We start from the raw sequence: 22,211 nt of genomic DNA on the forward strand, positions 1-22,211 counted from the left end.
CGGTGCCACCTCCCCTCCCACTCCAGCCCCATGCTCTGCTGGAAGGGGCGGGCAGCGGTGCCAAGGGGGTGCCCACCTCCATCCCCAGCCAGGGCTGAGCCCCCACCACCCCCTCGCCCTGCCCTGGGACAGCATTATCGTGGAGAACTTACCTGATCTCCTAAGGAGGGACATCCACCGCCAAGTTGGTGAACAAGTATAACCAGATGTAATGGTCTGTACTGGCACCACCCAGTGCAGCCCCAGTGGGGGAAATCCTCCTCCAGAAAGATGCTGAGGTGAACCCCCTCCCCTTTTCACAGCCTCTTCTCCCCCATCGCCCTTCACAAAAAGCTCCAGGGCTCTGCCACCCTCACAGGAAAGAAGTTCCTCCTCATGTTTAGATGGAACTTCCTGTGTTTGAGTTTGTGCCCATTTTCTCTTGTCCTGTTGCTGGGTGCCATTGAAAAAGGACTGGCCCCATCCTCCTGACACCCACCCTTTCAGTATTTATAGGCGTTGATCAGTTCCCCCCTCAGCCTTCTCTTCTCCAGACTAAAAAGATCCAAGTCCCTCAGCCTTGCCTCCTAAGAGATGCTCCAGGCCCCTCATCATCTTTGTGGTCCTCTGCAAAGATTATACAATGGATTTGTTTTGATTTAAAGCGATTTGGGGTAAAGACAGGGCTAGGCTGGGGTTCAAGGCACTGTGCCTTAGTGTCTGGAAACACCCTGGAGATAGAAGCAAGCTGGGAACATTTAACTACAAGATGACAGATTCATAAGGTTTTGCAGCTTCAATAAAACTCTCAACAGCTACAGAACATTTTTTTTTCTGTGTTAATTTAATCATACAAATATTCATTTATACATTAAGGAAAAAGCTTCCTTTATTTTTACCCCCAATGTGCTATCATAGGACTTCTCCCAGACTCAATGAGGCAACACACCATCCTGTTCTACACATGCACTCCCCCTGGAGAGAACAGACAGGCTGCAGAACCACCCACGCACTCACACACGGAAAAAAAAAAAATAATATTAAAACACACAACAGAAACCCAGAGGTGGGACAGCGTGCATTTCCTAACCCTGCAGCCCCCGGCTGCCCTCCTGCCCGGGCTCTCTCTGCCCATGCGGCTTTGCCCCTTGCTGGGGGGGACCCACATCTTCCAAACCCTTGCAGGGCTCTGAAACCAATCCTCCTGAGATGGGGGCAGCGGATTCTGGCTCTCCCCCCAGCCAGCGTTACCTGTTTGGGGGTAACCTTGGGGATTTCACCCTCCAGTTTGCCCAGGCTGGGAGAGGGGGGGCCTGGGCTGCCACTGCTCAACTCGTATTAGCAATAAGAGCCATCCCAAGCAGCTCACAATCCATTCAGAGACCCTCAGAGATGTTCCATCTTATCTTTTTCCTTTTGGAGGGGTGGGGGGGTAAGGAAGATCTCTCTTTCCCTCCTCCTCAGGACCTCACGACAGATGGGTGTTCATCAATCTGGAGCCAGTTGCAGCCTCTCCATCCCTGCACCCTCCCATACCAGCCCCATCCCTCCCCCAGTCAGGAACACCAGCCTCACTGGGGTAACAGCCTCTTTACTGGTTCACCAGTCTCATCCCAGTAAGGATTTCCTCCCGTTTCCAACAGGGCTGAGTTCTGCCTGCCTAACTCACCTCGACCAGGTCACCCGAGCTCCCACACACACCTCATGCTCACCAAAATCTTTGGCATTCAGCACTTCTGAAAAACCAGGCTATTTGTTTCATGGCTCTGATGTTAAAACCCCGAGAGTCTGAACGCATCAGCCCAGTGGAAACCAGTCCAATCACCGTGCCCTGAAGTCACCTGGAAAGAGCTTTGCTGAACACATCTCAAATCCCCCTATTTAAAAGCTGGAAACCTGACAGCAAGAGCAATTTGAGGGCCGGCTGCAGCGCTAAGCTCCAAGGAACCAGAGGAGATAAAACCACCTTTGGCCTCACTGAAACAGTTTTTAACTCGAGGGAAAACCGGAGGTAGAGCAGCCATGAATTTAAACATTCTCCTACTGTCACAGCCAGGGCTCCACTCCCCAGACCCTCAGAGCATCCAGAGCTCCACGTGGTCGTTGGCAGAGATCGTTCCCAGAAGGGAGCACTTGGGCTGGGCTCCCCGGGGAAGAGGCGACGGGAGCAGCGAGAGGGTGCAGGATTTTCAGCAGCAACTGGGCTCTGGCCCTGCCCTTCTGCACACCCTGGAGTAAGTGACCCTTCATGACAAGGACTCCAGACTGAAAACACTCTAGAGGAGAGAGAATTCAAGTCTGCACAGAACAAAGTGCCTTCTGAGTGGGAAAGCACACGACTAGTTGGGGTGCATGCAAGTTGGTTTGGTTTTTTTTTCTCAAGAAAAGGAAAATTCAGCCTCAGGAGCAGCACAGGAACACGAATGGGGCAGCCGTTATAGCCGGGAGGAGCACACGTGGAGGAGCAGGAGAAAGGCAGCGTGCAGGTCTCCAAGGGTCTCCCAGATGCCCCAGCTGACACACAGCAAAGGTTGCAGCACCAGCTAAACAAACTCAGATCTTCATTTCTCCCCCTTCCACTAGACAGCTGATAAAAAGAGCTACTAAAGATAAGGAATCGCTTTTTCAGTTGGACAAAGCGCAGCCTCTGGTGTTATGGATGCCTTCAGAAGGGAAGCAGCAGCACTGCAAGAGGTGATGGTCAGGTTCATGCCTTCAGAACTTGTCACGTAAGCCACCTGTTCAGAAAGGAGGAAACCAAGAAAGAATCTGCTCGCCCATGCTACTCTCCAGTGGTGCAAGTCATTCCCTACGCTGAGTGCCGAGAGGAGGAACTAATCTGGGACAAAGCGATGTTCCAGGACAAGAACCAAGTGCTACCCAAGGTGGGCAGCACAGCACCACCTTCCATGGCTTCACTCCGGATCTCAACATCACCCAGCTCCAGCAAGCTACTGAGATGTGTAAATGGGTACCAGTCCAAGCCCTGCAGTGCCACTTTGATGCAGATAACTTCTCACACTGTACTTGCTTCTCCCAGCAAACAGATTTTTGAAGGGAGACTCCAGATAACAATGATCTTTAACAACTGAACCTCTGAAATGCAACCAAAATCAATGGCCCGATTCTTCCTCTGCTGGATAGAAGGAGCTTCCCCTGTCCTCCACGAGATCCACCTGTATGCACTAAGGTAACTGCGTGTTCTGGGTAGCTGCAATGAAAATGAAGGCCCCATTCAAAACCAACCAAGAAAATACAACTATTAAAGAGCAACCAGTGTAAAGCCACACACCATGCACAAGCCTACGCTCTGCTCCAGCAAGGAGAACAAGAGTCTTCACTGGAAAGATCTGGAAGAAGGAAGTGGGAGCTTTGCATATCACTGCATCTTTGGCAGATGGCTGTTCCAGCCTTGTCCAGGTTTCTGAATAAAATGGTGTCCCCTCACCTCGCTCCCCTTCAGTGGGATCTGTGGTGACACAGCACTTCAGAAAGCCACCACAGCACTTGAGGCTTTTCTCCCTCCCCTCACACGGGCCCTTCCCAATCCATTAACTGAAGGAAGATACGCTGGAGGAAGAGCAGAGCAACCCGTGTCTCTAGAGGAGCAGTCCCTGCTCTGACACCAAGCCCTGGAGAGCCCCTGGAGAAGGGAAGAGCCTCAGCGAAGCAACGAGCCAGGAGGAGAAAGGCGAATGAACACAAGGCGACAGCGCGGGATCCAGCTGATGGTGCTAACTCTTGCTCTGCATTCAAAAACGCAAACAATTAGCCTCTAAGCTAGTACTTTATCACAGGAGAAATGAATGCAAACTTATACTCCATAAAAGAGATGGGAGATTCAAAATTAAAAGGACTTTTGCAAAGCTTTGCAACTACTACCGGGTGAGTTACAGCTACAGAAGAAGTTTCCTCTTGGCACAAGACGGAGACGCTTGCTCGGTTGCTCTAGGCACAGCTACTGTACATCAAGAGTTAACAAAAAAGGTTTTTTTTAAATGCTAACCACATAGGACAGCTCTGGAACTTTAATAAATCTTGTTTCTTCTTAATATGGGTGTGTATTTGTGTGTACTCCACGTACAAGGGGAAGGGAAGGAGCCCTCCATGTGATCCTAGAAGTCCCAGAGTCTTTCTCCCCAACTTTGAAAGCGAGACCTGGTCTTCAGCACGGTTTCCAACAACATGCAGGACAACTAACAGCAACACCCAAACCAAAAGGAGAAGGAAAAAAAAAAAAAACCACAAAAGAGAAATAAAAGAAGACAAAAAAAGTTGGTAACTAAAACCAGCAGATGATATTAAAACTGCAGAGCTGGGCGCAGACCCAACCTGTCATTAAAAAATGTCCGACAAAGAGAAGTCACTGCACAAACCCCAGAAGATGCTCAGCAAATTCCCATTCGTAGCAAGCAAAACATGACAGTTCCATAAAAATGCACGCTGTCCCTTATTTAAAAAAAAAATTATGAACAAGAAACAAACAGAAATTAAACATTTGCTCAAACTACAACCGCTCTGTAGGCAAAATATTTTTTTTAAAGATGGCTTTTTCATTTTCATTTTTTAAACTTCTTTTTAAGCTACCTAATTATGTGTGAGAATGATTTCTAAAAAGAAAAAAAAAAAAAAAACAACCCACGGTGTTGGTATATTTTCTCTCATAGCATTTAACAACACTCCTGAAATCCAGCATTCACACATGCATACTTAGATTTTGAATCTTCCTCTGGAAACAGCTAAGTTTAAGTTACTGGGCTTTTGTATTTTCTTCTTTATCCAGAACCCAGAGGCAGAGAAGGGGGGGGTCCACGTTGTGTCTGCCACATGAATCCCCCTCCCTTCCCCCAAAAGTCAGTTCTTTGTTAAATCCTCCGCTTGTTGATACCCGTTTTGTGGTTTTTTGTGTGTTTTAAGACTGTCCGAAGGGATAAGGACCGTGGAAACCCTGAAAGAAAGTTGGAGACATAATCAATTTCAATAGGCAAGAAATACAAGCGATGAGTGCACACCTAAAAACCACCGTCCCGTCCCAGGGCTTCTGAACCAAACACAACCGTTTACCCAGCGTGATCTTCGTTGTCCAGCTTCATGAAACACACCTAAAACAAAGGTTTGGGTGCTTTTAGCTGCTTTCCCCAGAGATGTCAGATTTTATCCACTTACCTCTTTCAGGTGTTATTTAGGGCAGGTAATAGCCAGGGGTTACTGGGCCACAAAGTAACTTGTATTTTCTACACTAGAGGAAGAAATCCCCTATAGATGCTACAATACCTGTGAGGCCAAGCAACTGCAGTTTCACAAGTCTATTGTAAAGATTACAGCAAACATTAAAGTAGGAGGCTGTAACAGGTAGAAGTGTCTATTTAAGAAAAATAATCAAGATTTGGAAATCCACGTTCTCACAACTGCCTCTTTCACACTCTCAAGATAATAAGCTTCTTCCTCAAGTGAAAAAATCAACCACTGCGTTTAACCAGAAAGAATAAAAATGCTTACTACAGAATCAATTTTCCCTCCTTTACATCCTGAAGTGAGTCACCTAAATGACAGATCTAGTAACAGGTCTCAAATTAACAGGAACTCCTTTTTGTAATTTCCATTGTTCAAATCAGCTCTCCAGGGTTCCATCAGGAAGCAGAAGAGAGCGGCCGACGGGGAGGCAAGAGACCTCCCGAGTCACAGGGATATAAAGTTTGTCACAATGACGAAGGTACAAGCCACACACAGAATCCTCCAGACACACACTCGGGTCAAAAGTGAGACAAGCTCATTATATTTCATTGTCACAGTCGGAAGACCATTATGCAAATGTTTAGGTTTTTTTTTTTAACCCAGTCCAGCTTCTTTCCCGCATGCTGATGAGTAGACAACCAACAGCCCAATTACCACAAAGTCCTTCTCAGTCTTTACATGAAGCCCTGACATCAGTTTTCACCATTTTGCCTTTAACAGGGCAAATCTCAAAGGAAATACCCATTGCTGGCTCATGGCCATCCTGTTGTCCACCAGGACTCCCAGGTCTTTTTCCTCAGAGCTGCTCTCCAGCAGGTCACCCCCAACCTGTACTATAACTTTATTCCTACAACTCTGTAACAACCTCACTGCAGGACCCACAGAAACACGAAGCAAAGAGTCTTCAACATGACTCATATAAAGAAAGGATCAACTTCATCAAAAAACCAACTTCAAGAGCTCTCTTGTATATCTATGGTATAAAGCAAAGGCTATAAGAAGCCTGTAATCTTGCTACAGCTCGTAAACGTTAATTCTTTCAGATGTGGCTAAATACAAGACAATAGCAAAATGAAGCATCTATCAGCAGGTCTCAAAATTCAACCAAGAGAGGGGGATTAGCAGACAAAACAGGACATCTCATGAACCTCATTGGGAGCACGGAAGACTGGGAGCTTGGAAATTGCTGTTTGCAGACAGAAATACGTGCAAGCGATGGAAAAACAAACACGCTTCTACCCTAGGAATACGTTGTGTTCCCAGTCTGTAAATCATGCTTTTCAAAGGATAAAACCCAGCAGACTCCAGCGCAAGAGATCACCTCAGAAGGGAGAAGCTCCCACCAACATCACGAGACTGAGATAATTCGACATTTCCAAAAAAGACACAGTCACTGAAACAGGAGGAAGGGGAAGAACAGATGTGAAATGTTAAAATGATGTAAGCACACGAAAACCCCTCAAAGGACACAGAAGGAAAGCAACGTATAAGCAAGACCCTAAGCAGTCTCACCTCAGTGGGATTAAGCTATTGTGCTTTTTGCTCTACAGAACAAAACCAGGATTTGTTGCCAATTACCTGTACGGACACATTTGCCAAACTTTGCTCCATCTTTAGAGAAGACTTTGCAGGCACTGCCCGGGAAGCACCCCCAGCTCTCCCAGTTCTCCCAGTCACCTGCTCCCTCTGCTGGGGCCACCGCGGAGCCGGCCCCGAACCCTCCCTGTGTCTCATGGTTTATGTCACAGGCACAACCTCCTTGGCTGAGCGTCTGCATCACCCCGTGACATCAAAGAATTAGCAGTTAATCAGCACACGGGCCAGAGCCTTCAGCTTAACGTCAGGCAGGAGAAGAGTCCATCAGTCCCTCTGTGTGCAGAGACCCCAGGAAAATGCTGTTATCCCTCTTTTCAGCGAAACCCTCTGGATCTTCGGCTACTGTTTTCTGTAGCATGTAATTTAAAGCTGCACGATTATGCTAATCTTGTGTTAATTAAAAGCAGAATTTAGCTCACCTTCAGAGAGTCAGGTTACTAAGTATATACAGCTCTGTACCACTCACTACACCCTGCGCGTCCCAGGCTGCCGTCCCTACACGAGCTGCTCTTGTGATTCCTACAACATTCCCAGAATATGGGACCAAGGTTACCTTCTCCTGATGCAATGAAAAAAGCCCCAAAATCTTTGCTTTTGGGATTGCTGCTCTTCACTGCATTTCACTTACCCATCAGATTTATTAGCGTACACGAGAACTTACAAAATTATAACTCAAGTGTTTCTTTATGATTGCGATTTTAGACGTGGTTTAACATGAGACTCTGAGCAAGAAACTCTTACTCCCCTTCAGGAAATGCTCTTTCTTCTTCCTTTCCTAAAATGCAAGCTCTCTGCAGGGCAATTCCCTCACATTACATTTATTCATCACACACAGTGTAATAGTGTCCTGATACCTGGGAACGCCGGGTATCTGCTGCAATGCAAATACCAATCCCCATTATACAACATTTTCAAGACTAATTATCCCTCATATGCAATATTTTACATCAGAAACATGCAAAAATAATTCTGCATACAATTGCAGTTTTTCCCCCCCGAGTTATTTCAACTGAAGAATTATTCACACTATTTTTGGTGAATTCCCTTCCATTCTCCAAATGAGATCACTGACTTGATGAAAAGCTCAGCTGCAGCTTTGCAAATTTACTTTCAGTTCCTCCAATATCTTCCACAGAAGTAATTGCTAAGTTGCAAGTGAAAGGACACTGGCTATTCATACAGATAAATATGGGAGAATAGAGGACCATGTGTTCTCAAGAAAAGGCTCTACATGACAATTATTGGTATAAATTATCGTTTGACTTCTGTATCTAGAAGGGAATTGAGACATCTGGGAAAGTTAAAAGCCTCTGTAAATACTGAGCTCTTTAAATGAAGGCACCTGTGCTAGAAATAAAATCAAGTTAATCTTTCATAAACCATCACCACACAGGCTTTCAAACAGCTATCTTTATTTCACCTTCATGACTGAGTCAAGATGGATAAAAGGTACAGAGAGAGAGAGGAGTCTGTGATGCAGAGCTGAAGCCATACAGGAGTGTTCCCGTGCGCACCGACAGCCCCGGCCCCTCGGCCCCTCCTGCCCAGCGCTGCTCCCAACCACGCACGGGTCTCCCCACTGACTCACAGAGACCCAACACAAACAGAACAACAGATTGAGCACGTTTTTTTTGTTTCATTCCACACACGCTGTGCAAACACGGCCCGGCAGGTCGAGAAGTGAAGAACCTGCTGCCGGCGCGGCCGCGGGCAGGACGGGCTGAGATGGAGCTGATGGAGAACACGAGGGCTGGGGCACACGATTCAGTTACCATGCAAAAAACCTTAGCCCTCTGTAACTTAATCGATCGTGTGCTTTTAGTCTGCTGAGATAAAAGATCAGGGAAACTCTGTTGGCCTGCAATGGAGCAAAGTGAAGCTAAAAAAAAAAAAATAAATCAGATTATCTCACATTTCCCACAGTCCAAAAGCACAGGGACTGGGGGGTTTCATGGCTGAGCAAACATGCAGCACCCAAACACATTAGTCCATCACCAGAGAAGCAAACCAGCTCATGCAACACCAGTCTGGCCCACAGATGCTAGGCAGCAGCCTGGCTGTCCCAGAGCAGCCATGGTAGTTCCGAGCTCAACCCTCTCCCACTTTGTTCTAAATTCATTTCAGCATGTGGTAACCAGCCCAGGCTGAAGCCCAGACACCAGGATGGAAGGAGCTTCTCCTCTACGTGGAAGCAAACAGTGTTGGGGCATCTTCCTTACCCACTAGTTTGGTACCCAACTAGTTCCCAGTGGAAAAATGTGTCTAAAGTTTACAGAGGTACCCCAAAAGCAGGCAAACTGGAGTGCCCTGATGCAGAAGAAGCACACATCCAGAAGCAGCAGCAACTTTTACACTCAGAGAGGGGAAGCCAGTTAAAGGCTCTAAGGACAGAGAGCGGTTTGATCTCCCCTTACGAACAGAAAGCTGTCAAGTAGCAGAGATCAGAGTTTGGCTCCACACAGGATGAAGTACAAGAGGGAGCAGAAGTAGAGCAGGAAAAAAGGTGTTAAGATTTTAATTTTATGAACTCCAAGTATGCTTGTATTTCATCGTGTCTTTGAGAGCAGCGCAAGCAACACACCGAAGAGATTAACGCCAGATGAGCTGTAGAACCCCCTCTGCTGTTGTGGTGTCCATGTAAATTGTTCTATACCAGCAAATCTTTGCAGAATCAGAACTTCTACATGCAGTTTTCTGTGTTACACAGAAAACAGCAATTCCTCAATCCATACGGGCAATAGATTTAGAGATATATATATTTATTTTTTTTACATACAGGTGACAAGTACAATCTGAATGTCAGTATATGGCTATGCACTTCAGATCTTTTCAGACATTTAAACCTCTATGTTTTTCCCTTAGTTAAGAAATTTAACTCTAATTCCCCAGGCACTGTAAGACTGCATCTTGCACTTTTAATGTAAAAGACTGTCACAAGAGAGCAGCAGTGACCTCGACAGGGTTGCTATGAGACAGGAGCCAGTACATAGAAGGAAGCTATATTAGCCTCATCTCTCTCGAGAATACAGAGAGAAAGCCATTGCCAAAGAGGAGAATAAAATACCCATGCATGGGTATATCTGGACTCTAATACAGCTCATCCGCATCCCGAGATAAGCATCCTGTCCTGCACTTAAGCACATCTTTAATTCTAAGAACATGCAAAAACTCTACTGGGAATAGAGAGAACAACAACATGCGTAAAGCAACGCCCTGAACACAGATCCTGATCTACAACCTTCCAGCAGTTTATTGGATAAGGTGGGCAGGGTGGACCCAGGCAAGGTGTACGCTACAGCAGCAATAAAGGTCACCGTCACTTTGATTCAACCATATCACATCTGCTTACAGGAAATTCAGCATCTTGGTTCTTTTTTTTTTCTAGAGAAGTTTGCTTCAGTGAGCAGAGCATCTAAACCACGTATAAAAGCATTTTGAGTGTTTCCACGTGTGAAACACTGATATATTGTCTAATCTGGCAGCAGATGGCACATCAGTGTCACCGAGATCCTGACTCCAAGGGGGAATTTCAGAGGACAAGTCACACCTGCTCAGCTGCACCGGAGGGAGAATAATACAGACAAGGTCTGGCAACTTCTAGTACATTTTACAGCTGCAGATGCCAGAAACTGCTAGTTTGATCTCAAAGATTCCATGGTCTCAAGCAACTGCATGACCAGGGTTCTTCAGGATCTCTCGGCAGAGAGGAAGCCTCCACGGTGATCTGAGAAATATTTCAGGGCTGACATTGCTTCTAAATACAGGACATAGGTCCTTCTGAACACCTTAACTAGACCTTACCCTTCCCTTTGCTATATCTCACCAAATGGTGTGTCAAAATTAGGGATTCACTCCATTCTCCAGGTACACAAAAGCAGACAACAGTATTAGAAGTCCTGCCCAAGACAAATAAAATCCAGGAATCCTAACGAGCAACTACGTAACCAACACACAGAATTCTTTTGTCTGCTCCAGGAACTTCAAATAAAGCCTTTCACGTCAATATTCAATCACAAAACAGCTCCAAATGCAGTGGTTTTGGTTACCCCTCTCAAGCAGCAGAGAACAGGTCAAGTCCCCGGGGAAGATGGGCCAGACAGAGCTCTTCCTAACAGGTACCAGAACCCATCTGCTGATGGGGTGGGTTAATACTTCTGACATCACCTCTAATAAGCCCCTTCCTGCCTCAGTAGCAGTTGGGTATCCTGCTTACACCTTACCACTTATTAGAAAAAAACATTAAATATCTTCTTTTCCAGAAGGATTTTCAGTTGGCAGGAAGAAGGCATGCGACAGGGACAGATCTACGCCAGGGGAGGTGAGCACATTCACCTGGCTGTTTGAAACAAAACCGAGTATCCAGGATATCAAACCTCCTCAGAATCGTTCACTGCAGAAACAGGATCGTACCAACGTCTATGGCAGAACATCTCCTGCCCTGGACAGGAAGGGCAAGGCTGGAACAGGACTCTGATCTTCAGACCTACCTTAATAACAGCCTCCAAGGGAAAAGCTAACTTGTTTTGTTATATCACAAACAGAAACACTGCAGTAGAGATGAAAAAAACCTCAGAAATCAATGAGCTTTCACATACCCCACCCCATCTCCAAAAAGGACCATAAAGTTATCCCTTCTGAATTAAGCAAGAAACACAATTTCTACTTTTATCTCAGATAATCCACCTCAAATCCACCCAAGAATATTCTGTAAATACAAAAGGAAATAAAAAAAACCCAAAGCAACAACGAAAAGAAAGGGAGAAAGGCCACCTAGCCTGTATCTGAGGTTAGATTCTAATGGCTCACATCTCCAAAGAGTACTGATGGGGAACTTTGGGTCACTAGCTAAATAAGCTTACTTAAATTTAGTGAAATCCTCTCTGGTAGGGCTTCACTCTCCTTTTTGGCTTTTCCATAGTACAAATGACCTTTGCTATGTCCCATACGTATTGGTTTCTTACACCTACATTCTTAGGAAAGGCAAAGCATCCACTCCTCAGCCAGGAGAGTCTGCTGGTGCCTGTCACCTCCTGGTGGCCACGCTGCTCTACTCTCACCAGGAAGGTGAAACCTCAAGGCCATGTTACTGCCAAAACCTCACGTCCAGGATTTCTACACAGGAACCTTCTCAGAAGAGCCCGTATTAGCAGCTCCACATCTATCCACCTGCAAGTGCAAATCAGCTGTGAAGTAATTGCCAAGCTCTGCACTCAGAAAACAGGCAACAGGGGAAAAAAAAGCCACCTCCAGCCTAAAGCTGGCCACCAAATGTGGAATTGAGTTTTCCCACCTAAATTACACCTAACATTTTCGCTACAAAAGGCTTGGCTAAGTCCAGTATCTCACCAAAGCTGTAGCTGGTAACTGATTTTTATTTTTTCATTAAGGGACACATAGAGCTGTCACCAATCTCTGCTGGGATCCACACAACAGCCACGAGGCAGCACTCCCCACCTGAAGCACCCGAGAAGACTTTACGCAGAGAAGCTGTATCCACACACAGATGGCTTCTGCAGTCAAAAAACCACATCTGTCTCTTCAGGGAACACCACTATCCTCCAAGCAACCACTGAAAAGGTAGTGGCTTTCAGTCACCGCTAATTCAGGTTGGATTTGAACTTATAGGTGAAAGGCTTTATTTTTTTTTCAATCATTTCCCAAGCCATCCATTTCACTTTTAGTGAGCAAGAATCTTGAAGCAGGAGCCAATACAGCTTATAGCAATTTATGTTTGGGGTGCAAAACACAAGAAGGGTGATTGGGAGTCTGTCAAACAGTTAATCCCGCGCATGCCATCAGTAAAAAAAAATAAATGCATAGCCCTGGTGCAAAGTAGGTCACTAAAATATGATCCACTGGTAGAGGACAGGCAGTTCATCCAGGTAGGAGCTAAAGTGCTGTAGGTGAACTAATATTAGGGCTTTATTAAGTCATTCATCAACCAAGTGTTATTGTCCTACACAGCCTGCTTAAAGTACAGTAAAGCATTTTTTTAAAGGATTTTAAAAATCAAACTAGTTTGACATACGACAGTACACACCTACACATACTGGCTGCATTAACAGGTGGATTCTGAATTGTAAATAATCCTGCAATTCATTTTTCACACACAAGCAAATAAAAACAGTCAAAATATCACTCAGACTCATATAGCATCCACCAAGCAAGCTTCTGAAAGAGATTTAAAGTAAAGAGAATTTAAAAGTCACCTACAATTATAAACAAGACAAGGACACAGACAGGAATAGTCCTTCGATTGACTGTTCCTGACAGGTAGCTTCTGGGATCAAAATGTTGAGCTCTGTAGTCTCCCCACACCAGCTAAAAAGAAGTTATCTGGTTAATTTTAGGGTTTGGGGGTGTGATTATTTTTTCTACTCTTTTCAAAATTATGTAAAACTCAGGAGCACATCTAGAGAGATATTTTGACTTATTTGCACACGCAACCGGAGCAGGCTCCAGCCACTAATAGTTACAGCACCCAGACAAGATTATATAAATTTTAAGAAGGACTTGAAGCAAAAAAAAAAAAACAACCAAAAAACCCAAAAAACCAAAAAGGTGGATCTGGTAAAGTCTATCAGAGGCAAAAGTATTTTGATATAACACGAGGAGTTGGCAGAGTCAGACAGTCAAATTCAAAACCTTCCTTAGCAGGTCTGGCAGAAGCAGAAGGGAAGGGCTTTTGCAGTTTGTAACGAAGAACTATTACATAGAGGGGTCTCATCACCTACCCATTCTCCTGTTCTCCCAGGGCACCTACCTTACTGTATGTCACTACCGACAAGTTGTTCGAGTGACTGCTGGGGGAGAGATTTACAGAGTTTTGTGACAGTCCATTCTGATCTTGTTCGATTTGGTCAGGAGCAGGCCCCCATGTGTTTTTGCTGATTGTGCCTAGCTCGGAACCCCCAGGGTCTTTTAGGTTGTTTTCATCTGGTTGCCTGTTCTTCTGTGGAGAGGCGAATGGGTTAAAGTTTCCTTCTACCTTGCGATGCGGCTGCGTGTTGAACTCTGTTTCAAAGGATGACAGCTGCTGTGTTACACCTAGAAGTCCTCCAACTTCCACGCTGAGGATCACCCAGATGACATCTGTGGAGAAAGAGAGACATTTGAGTTGTCACTAGATGAAGTTTTTGAGGAAGGGGCCAGGAGGAAAAACAACGTAAATTCCATCCTTTACAATAGCAAGAACAAAGACTGATTGTTGAAAATACACGTTTATGAAGCAGCAGAAGTACTGGTTAAATACTAATTTAGTGTCCAATTTTTCAAGAAAACCAGGCAAGTTTTATTCCTACTGAACTTACATGAACCAGCTAATAAACAAACTGATGCGACAACTCGATGCTCCGTATTTCACATTACCAATAGGATGCACTGAAAAAAGAAAACCTCAAGTGATTTTATCCAAGGCTACGCAGCAAGAATGAAATGAGAGCCAGGAGATATCACTGCCAGTCTTCTACTCTGATGGTAAAGGAAATGCAATGTTTTTTGTTTAGCCTTGAAAGGTTTGACTGTTCAAATAAAACGACAAAAGGGTGACTTAGAAGGCAATTATATCTGTAACAACTCACTCCAAAGTATCTCCGTTCCTGTTCCAAAACACTCACAGTAGGTGGATAAGATAACCAGGCTTGGTAGACTATTGCACAAATTCGCAAACGACTGGTTAGAATAAGAAACATATTTACTGTTCTTACCTAGTGCATGTCCGTCTCTTGTACGCAGATAAGATTGTTATTTTACCTACCATTTCATTTACACTCCATGCAAACATTATGGCCTATTTACATAAAGATAATTCTTGATATGTAACCAAATTCAGTTTTATTGCCCTTTTTTTCTTTTTTTTTCACCTCGCCATTAAGTGTGCTCCAGTTCTGTTTTGCAGCCCGGAGAGGGAGAATGAGGAAGAACAGCAGCAATACCTCCTCTCACCTCGGCAGATCTAATAACAGCACCTCCTGGTACACTGTAATTGCTTCCAGGTTTTCTGCAGTCAAGTGTTAACCTACACGGGGCTCTTTTCCTGCTGCCGGTGGTAGCCTGGGGGAGCAGAGAGCAGCTTTTGGCTGTTGGGTTTTTCCACCCTGGCTTCCCCAGCAGCAGGGATGGACGGAACCTCCCCCATTTCCCAGGGCTGGGCTCATTACTTGGCGTTTTACGACCCAATTAAAGACCGTGGGATTTTTACCTTCCAAAAATACAACTTGCTCAAGGCCCCCCCGGCACCCTGCCGGGGCTGTAACCCATTCTGAAGCACTATTAAAGCCCCCAAACCGCCCAATTCACCATCCGGAGGGGGGAGGGGAAACCGACCCCCGGGGCCTAGGCCTCACCGCGGCGCGCAGGCGGAGGTGGCGGAGGGTGCCGGTCCCGGCGCGGAGATCCAAACTGAGCTGTTCCAAACGCAGCCGTTCTTCTAAAAACGGGCCTAAAGAACGTTCCAGGGCGTAACGGGCCGCGCGGGCCTTTAACGCCTCCGGCCAGGCCGGGGCCCAGCGCCGCATCACGGGAACCCTCCCCCCCCCGCCCCCCCCCCCCCCCGCCGGCGGCCGAGCGGCCCCGCAGCGCCCCCTGCTGCCCGCCCGCGGCGCAACGCCCGGCCCCGCCGCTCGCCACGGGGCTACCAAAGCCCTACCAGCGTGAAAAATCCACCCAGCAACAACCCCGGCCGCTTGCCAGGCCCTCAACACGGCTGCTGGGCTTTGCCACCGGGGGAGAGCGAGCATAAAGGTCGTCAATTATATCACCGGGGAAGGGCATTTTTGACTCTGAGCTCGGTAGCCCAAGGGATATGAATTTGTAGGTCATTTTCTTGCAAAACGTGCAACTTGAGGAATCTCAGTAAGATCTGAAATTGTCAGGCTTTCTAAACACACTTTTTGTGACAGGTATCACAAGCTGGACTGGCCTATCAACCTGCGTGGGGGAATTTGTGCCCTTTCTTTGAGGAAAAGCCACATCCCCACATCCCCGACGCCGCAGAGTCCTCCATCTGCTGACAATTCCACCAAAAACCCTGTGTTTCTAAGAGCTATTTTTGACTCCCGAGTGCGAACATCTCTCACTCAAACCCATGTACTCGGGATACTCCCAGCTGCTAAAACAGCCACAAAGATGTTCTCGGTATAAAGTTGGCTAAAAACAACTGAAAGGCTCCAAATGAATGAAGATGTTGGTGGCTCAGGGTGAGGCTTCAGGAAGAATATCCAAAAAGTGGGTTTTAAACACAGAAAATCAGTTCACTGTGCACGCACCAAGTTATACTAATAAAACCCAGGCCTTAACTAAACTTCTCGGGTGAGGTTTTTGCCACTTCAATAGATTTTTATGCCTGTATGTAGTTCACGATGTTCAGTGCTGGAAAACTGGGAAAGAATCCTGAGGAGGGACTGGGAAGCAGTCTCCAGGAGAACTCTGCAAGTGCCTTTGTTTTTTCAGAGCTTTGTGTAATCAGCAATTGGTTCCAGTGTTTAGAAAACAGTCCTGTGCTGACCCAGACAACAAAAGCAGCTCACTTGATCTTTTCTCTATTCTATTTTCTATATTTAGGCCCAGAGCTGGCAGCCTTCTACCTTCACCCCGTGGTTATCGGGAAGAGCATCTCCAAAGGGTCAGGAATTTCCATTTTTCCCTGTGATGGGAATATCAGGAAGAGCCTGAAGTGGTGGCAAAGGGATGACTCACCTCCGTAATAGAGTCCCGTGGCCGTGCACATCCGCCACTGTCCCTGATACATCCCTGCTGTGCTGGGGCTGCACATCTGAACGCTGACGTCCGCGATCTCCTGGGGCTCCAGGGACCTGACCATCACCATGTTGACGTGGCCAAATTGGTCTCCCCCGACGTACTTCAGACAAACCCCCGGGGGCCAAGCCTCCGTCCCTGGGATTAAAGAGAAGACAGAATTACTGACAGGGCACCAGGAAAAGCTTTGCCTGTTCGTGTAAGAGCGGGTGAAACACACTGATTAAACACCCTTGTGCAGCTGTTGAACAGTCAAAGGAACACCAAGATCCACAAAACACCCAGCACTGGATGCTGGAGAAGAGTAGCTTTGAGACAAGGCTTAACCGGTCCATTTAGACACCAGCAGGACAATTTATATTTTTATTTGAATAATCTCTAGGTCATCTTTGCACAGAAAGAAAATCTCAATCACAGCATAACAGCTGCAAAAATAAATAATAATTTAACGTAACCAACACGCATATATTTTTTACCAATGGTAGAGACAACGATGAAGTCCTACGTGGGGGTTTCCCCCCCTCTTATTTCTTTCTGCCTCCCTACATGTAGCTCCTGAGCCTTGCGATATCAAAATACCTGTTAATAATACAAAGCACTGGAAACATTTTCTTTCAGCGATTCATTCTTTTTTTAAAGCCTCAGGAGGAACTGTGTGTTTGAACTATAATTGAAGAGCTGGTACTATTTTCTAAATGAGTTTATTTCCCTTCTTGCACCAACCCTTCTCTCCGACTCGTGCAAAGGTGGAAAGGCTTGTGAACATATGATTTTTTTTTTGTGGAGATGAGTGTTTAGACTGCAGAGACTGGGGCTGACGGTGTGACCTGGCAATCTGTAGAGATCCAGAAAACAGTCGCTGCGTGCGAGCGCAGCCTTCTCCACCAAAGATAACACATTCTGGGGCAGACAGAAAGAGGGCTTCCGACAGCCATGGAAAAAAGAAAAAAAAATCAGTTTAGCAGAATTTTCTTTTGCTTCTCCCCCAATTACGTGACATGACTAAGCCAAGGACTTTAAGAATACCTTCTGCCAGGTTAAGGCTGATGGAAAGAGCCAGGGAAAGGCTAAAGCACCAAGAAGCCTGGAACCACTCTGTGTCTGCTCCGAGATGGGAAGGGTGGATGCTGGTCTGACCTCAGGTTACCCCAAAGAGCATCCTTCGCAACAGCTTGCCTGCTAATTTAATCCCTGTGGATACTCCAGCGAAGACACGGCAGGGACAGGTTTTCTAGTCAAGTCCTGATTTGTGGAACTCACAATCTTGCAGGGAAAGCACGAGGTGGACAAATGAGTGGGATATTTGGAGCGGGGGACTGGAAACACTGCTGAGATAGGGAGGTGTCTGGAAGAGGAGCAGAGTCTGAGCTGACCTCGGACTATAGCGCGTGGGAGTTGAGTGTGAAGTCTCATCTGAAAAGGTTGGCAGCCCAGCAACATGGTTCAGTTTAAATAATTTATGTGATTTTTATCGGTTTTAATGGCTTTAGGCTTGCAAGGTGCCCAGAATGCTGCAACTGATAAGCCCCATAAAATGAAATGATGATTATGTCATTCTATTTCAGTACACTCATCTCTCAGGAGATGATAAATTGTAGTAACTGTCCTGCAGAGCCAGCAGCAGCTGGGGGGAGAGTGGGAAGAGGAAATAAGTCTGTTAAATCCTGCTGCTCTTTCAGCAATGGTTCTACTATACGAACTGGTCTTTTGGCAGAGAAGCCGAGCACCATCCTGGAAGATATCAGAACAGGGCACTGGTTTTTAATAACATATATGAAAACCCGACTGAACCCAGCTTACTGCTCACAGGCTTAGAACTGACAATCTCTCAGAGCTCTGCTTGTCATACTTGTCAGATACTAAATGCTTCGGTGACACATGCCTCAGGTATTTCGTGTTCTAGAACTGAAGTCATTTAATCAAGCGTTCCTGTAGAGCTGTTAAAACCCTTGGCTTTGCTTCAGTTATCTACCTAACAAGCAGATATTATCTGGAAACACTATAGTCCTTTGATATTATACCTTAATTAAACCATAAAATGGTTTTAAAGTGCTACGGCCCTCCTTAAACTGCAGTCATAACACAGGATGTGCCTCAACAGCGTGGTTTTAACAAGCTCTGGCCTCCAGCACCACTCTTCGAGCACAGATGTACGTTTTTAAGCAGCCAGGCTTTAACCCACACAGAAGCCAGAACAAATGTTGGTCTTGCCAGGAACTCCTAAGTCAAGATTAACTCCCTTTCCTCATTTTGGAAGACCCATGGATTTCAGAAGGTCAAACGTTCCAAGAACAATGAGACACTGCTTGAACGAGGATGTTAAATTAAGGCTGAATTTGCATTCAGGAAAGAGGACATCAGAGGAACAAGGAGTCTGAAAGGAGCAAGATAGGGGTGTAGTCATAACATACAAATTAAGGTACTAATATTGGAGAAACAAGAGCTGTCAAAACTTACTACATTTGTAAGACTTGTATTTGAGACAGTTACAAAAAAAATTGCCAGTCAATTTTCCAAATTCCTGGAGTTTAAGCAAGCCATACATGCCACCTTTCCATTGTACTAATTCAAACAAATAGAGGCAGAAAAAGTAAACTGAAATAATTAGCCCATTCTCTAGACTATAGCCTTTTAAAATAAGAGTTCTTAAACACACACAGAGCCTCTTCTCACTTCTCACATCCTGATGAAATACTCTTAGATTTTTAGTATGGTTTTAGCCCGTTATACTTTGATATTCAGCACAAATCTGTACAGCGCTCCAGCACTGCAGTTATCTACAAGCAGAAATACTAACACAGCTGAACTTTACTCACGATGATTCATGACATTATACCTTGTTGTTGCTATCGTTCTGCTTCACAAAAGTGCAAGCAGGTCAATTAAATTCAGACACGCAGCTTAAACATTCATGCAACGTCCTGTCATCACAACACCTGAAGACAAGGCATTCCGCTTTGCATCCAGGGATCTCATTTTTCTTTGTGACTCCATCCCGACAGATCAAGCACCGAGAATGTATTTTGTCCAGTCTCACTTCCTGGATTCCAGTCACTGTTTTGACTTATTTCATACTGGAATGTGGTCTATCCAGCCTTTCATCCTCTCAAAGCATGAGAACGCAATTCTGTCAGAAGTGTATTAAAAAGCAAAGGGGACTTGCCACGGTACCCCCACACAGGTACCTCTTCTCAGGGTCAGATCCTTGCATCACTGCCTCCCCAGAGAACAGAGAGGACTAGAGAGAGCCAAATGACCAAATGACAGGGACAGGCAGGCAAATGGTGTGATGAAAGACTGGTCATGAGGTAAAAGGCATCCCTCTATTGACTTAAAAACTTACTGCACTTGTTTGCATCAAGTGATCAGAAACACAATGAGCTAAGGATTCTAAATCTACTTTCAGATCAAACTACCTCCATTTAAAAAATAATAAAAAAAAACACAAACAAAAAAAGCAAACTTGTACTTTAATTTCTTTTATCTAGAAGTTTCCTAGAGATTTTGTTTGTGGCACAAAGAACAAGACTGGTGAGCTGAGCTGCCTGTCTGGCCACAAGCTGTTTGTGCCAATGTTAAGAAGGGGAATGCGCAGAGGTTGGCAGGTCACCTCCTCCAGTAACGGGGTGGCTCCAGTCCAAGTGAAGTGCACATGAACCTCCTCCTCACGCCAGCTTCTCTCCCAGCAGCTCAGCCACCCTGTCACATAATATACGGGGTTTGCTACACACCAAAGGCCTTACCTGTGTTTTGTATCCTCCATGTTTTTGTAAACTGGGTATCAGGAGGGATGGACTCTCCTTCGCCTATGGTGACATCTTCAACAAAGGACATGGAGGGTACATTGATATTTGGACTCTCAAAATCATAGTAGGCTCCAATGGCGGCTTGTAGATTCCTGGAAAGCAAAATAAAAGCAGATTACAACGTGAAGTACAGGTGGGTCAGGTCCTTTTCACAGGTTTACATATTTCATCCTAAACAGTTAAGCAAAAAAACATTATCCAGACTGTACTGGCTCCGCTGCTCACACTTTTTAAAAGCTTTTACCTCTATCACACATGGATTCTCCCAAGACAACAGAGCTCAAAATGCAGCATTTTACTCGCCAGAGACACTATTTCAGACCACTTCTCTACTCTGCTGCTTATTTTCACTGAACACCTTGGAACTTACAAGTCTCAGCAACCTCTACCCCATTAGCCCTTTGTGAAGTTTGCCAAAAAGTTCAGGAGATACTGAGGGAAGTGCTGTTGCAGCAGCATGAAACAACAGGGCAGCTTCTCTAGACCAGACTCATTTCCTGAGCTCCTTTCAGAAGGACTCAATCTCTCCATTTTATTTTGGCACAAAAGGTCCAAGAGGAGCACGAGATGAACAAAACACAAGGAACGCTCTTACGATAGCTCTCGGGGCCAAAGGGCATCAGTAGCTGTGGTTAATAACTCAAGCCTTGCTGTGTTTGAAACACATGGTCCCGTATGAGCCATGAGTACTCTTAATTAATTTATTAATCATTAAAATGCTGTCTCAGCCTCTGGATACTCACAACTCAAAGGAACTTAGAAACCATCCGAGTCAAAAGTTCTAACTGAATAAAGACAAATGAGATAGTGGAAGTCTGTGATATATTAAGAACATTCAGAAAGTCATAAACACTATTGATTCCAGAGTCGTGGTGTAGCTAAGACTCGTATGATAATTAATTTGAGAACAGGAAGAGGATTGATGAGTCTTAGCTGCCGTTCCACGATATACTATTAAGTTATTATGTAAGTGTTTGGCAAGTCATGTAATTCCTCTGTTTACGCATGTCTGAGAGGTTGTGGCCCTCATTTACATGTTGTGAGTAGGTGCTGCGAGAACGGAGATGAGTAAGATCTCACCAAATGCAATGGGCATAACTGCTTTTTAATCATGAGTATGAAAAAATCTGTGTTGTTTTTGAGCAGGATAGAAAAAAACCCCAAAACAACAAAACACCCCAAACCTTCAAGAACTGGGAAGCACCACCTAAACTGAAGCCATGCAGAAGGCTTGTCAGAAGCTGCGCTCCACGGGTGCAGTGATATATTGAGGGTTTGTATTGTGTGGTGGAGTGTCATGTGTCTAAACCAACGCCAGAAAGCCAAGGTGAAAACAAGAGAAACATTTGCAGCGTGACCCTGAGAAAGAGCAAACATAGGGATTTTTGGACTGCTTGCCAGCTGGAAAGAGGCTCGAAACGGTGAGCAAAGAAACTGCCTCCTGTTCCAGTCCTACAGTGTTGAAGGGAGAAAAAAATTAAGAATCAGGCATTCTGGATAAAATCAGAACTGCATAGGAGAAGCATCGCTGCTTTCTCCTCACAGAAAACATAAAGGACCCCAAATATAGCAGCTAATAGCACTGCAGCTTGGGTCAAAGGGGGTAACTGCAGTTATTAGGCTGATCTGTGAGCCTCCCATGATGGAGAGGACCTAAACACCAGATGTATCAGTTTGGTAATCCATCACCACTGACAGAAGATAATCACCGCAGGAGTTACCGACATCCTGCTCAGTCTCCCAGAGCACGGCCAGCGTGGGAGGAGGCACCGGAGGAATGTTGGCCACAACGATCGATCGATGGCAAATTCAGCAAATTGAGGTTTCCAGCGAGACCTT

The 22,211-nt window shown here is 45.5% G+C and overlaps 1 protein-coding gene across 3 annotated transcripts; it reads right to left on the bottom strand.

The window, feature by feature from the left end:
* Positions 1-804: 804 nt before the first annotated feature.
* LOC106894790 (chromosome unknown open reading frame, human C6orf106) lies at positions 805-20,492 on the bottom strand. Of its 3 annotated transcripts, none has more exons than XR_001413310.1 (4): positions 20,310-20,490; positions 16,507-16,704; positions 13,024-13,902; positions 805-4,927 (listed from the first exon to the last, which is right to left on the bottom strand). XR_001413310.1 is itself a non-coding variant. In XM_014953701.1 (4 exons), the coding sequence occupies exons 1-4, from the start codon at positions 20,398-20,400 to the stop codon at positions 4,892-4,894; spliced, it is 429 nt and encodes a 142-aa protein (XP_014809187.1). In that variant the 5' UTR covers positions 20,401-20,492; the 3' UTR covers positions 805-4,891. The 3 variants fall into 3 exon arrangements, 2 of the variants coding, with proteins under 2 accessions (XP_014809187.1, XP_014809186.1); XM_014953701.1 differs by having other exon boundaries at positions 13,799-13,902; positions 20,310-20,492; XM_014953700.1 differs by having other exon boundaries at positions 13,574-13,902.
* Positions 20,493-22,211: the final 1,719 nt, after the last annotated feature.

This window comes from Calidris pugnax, unplaced genomic scaffold, assembly GCF_001431845.1.
Source record: "Calidris pugnax isolate Ruff unplaced genomic scaffold, ASM143184v1 scaffold245, whole genome shotgun sequence".
Taxonomy (NCBI): domain Eukaryota; kingdom Metazoa; phylum Chordata; class Aves; order Charadriiformes; family Scolopacidae; genus Calidris; species Calidris pugnax.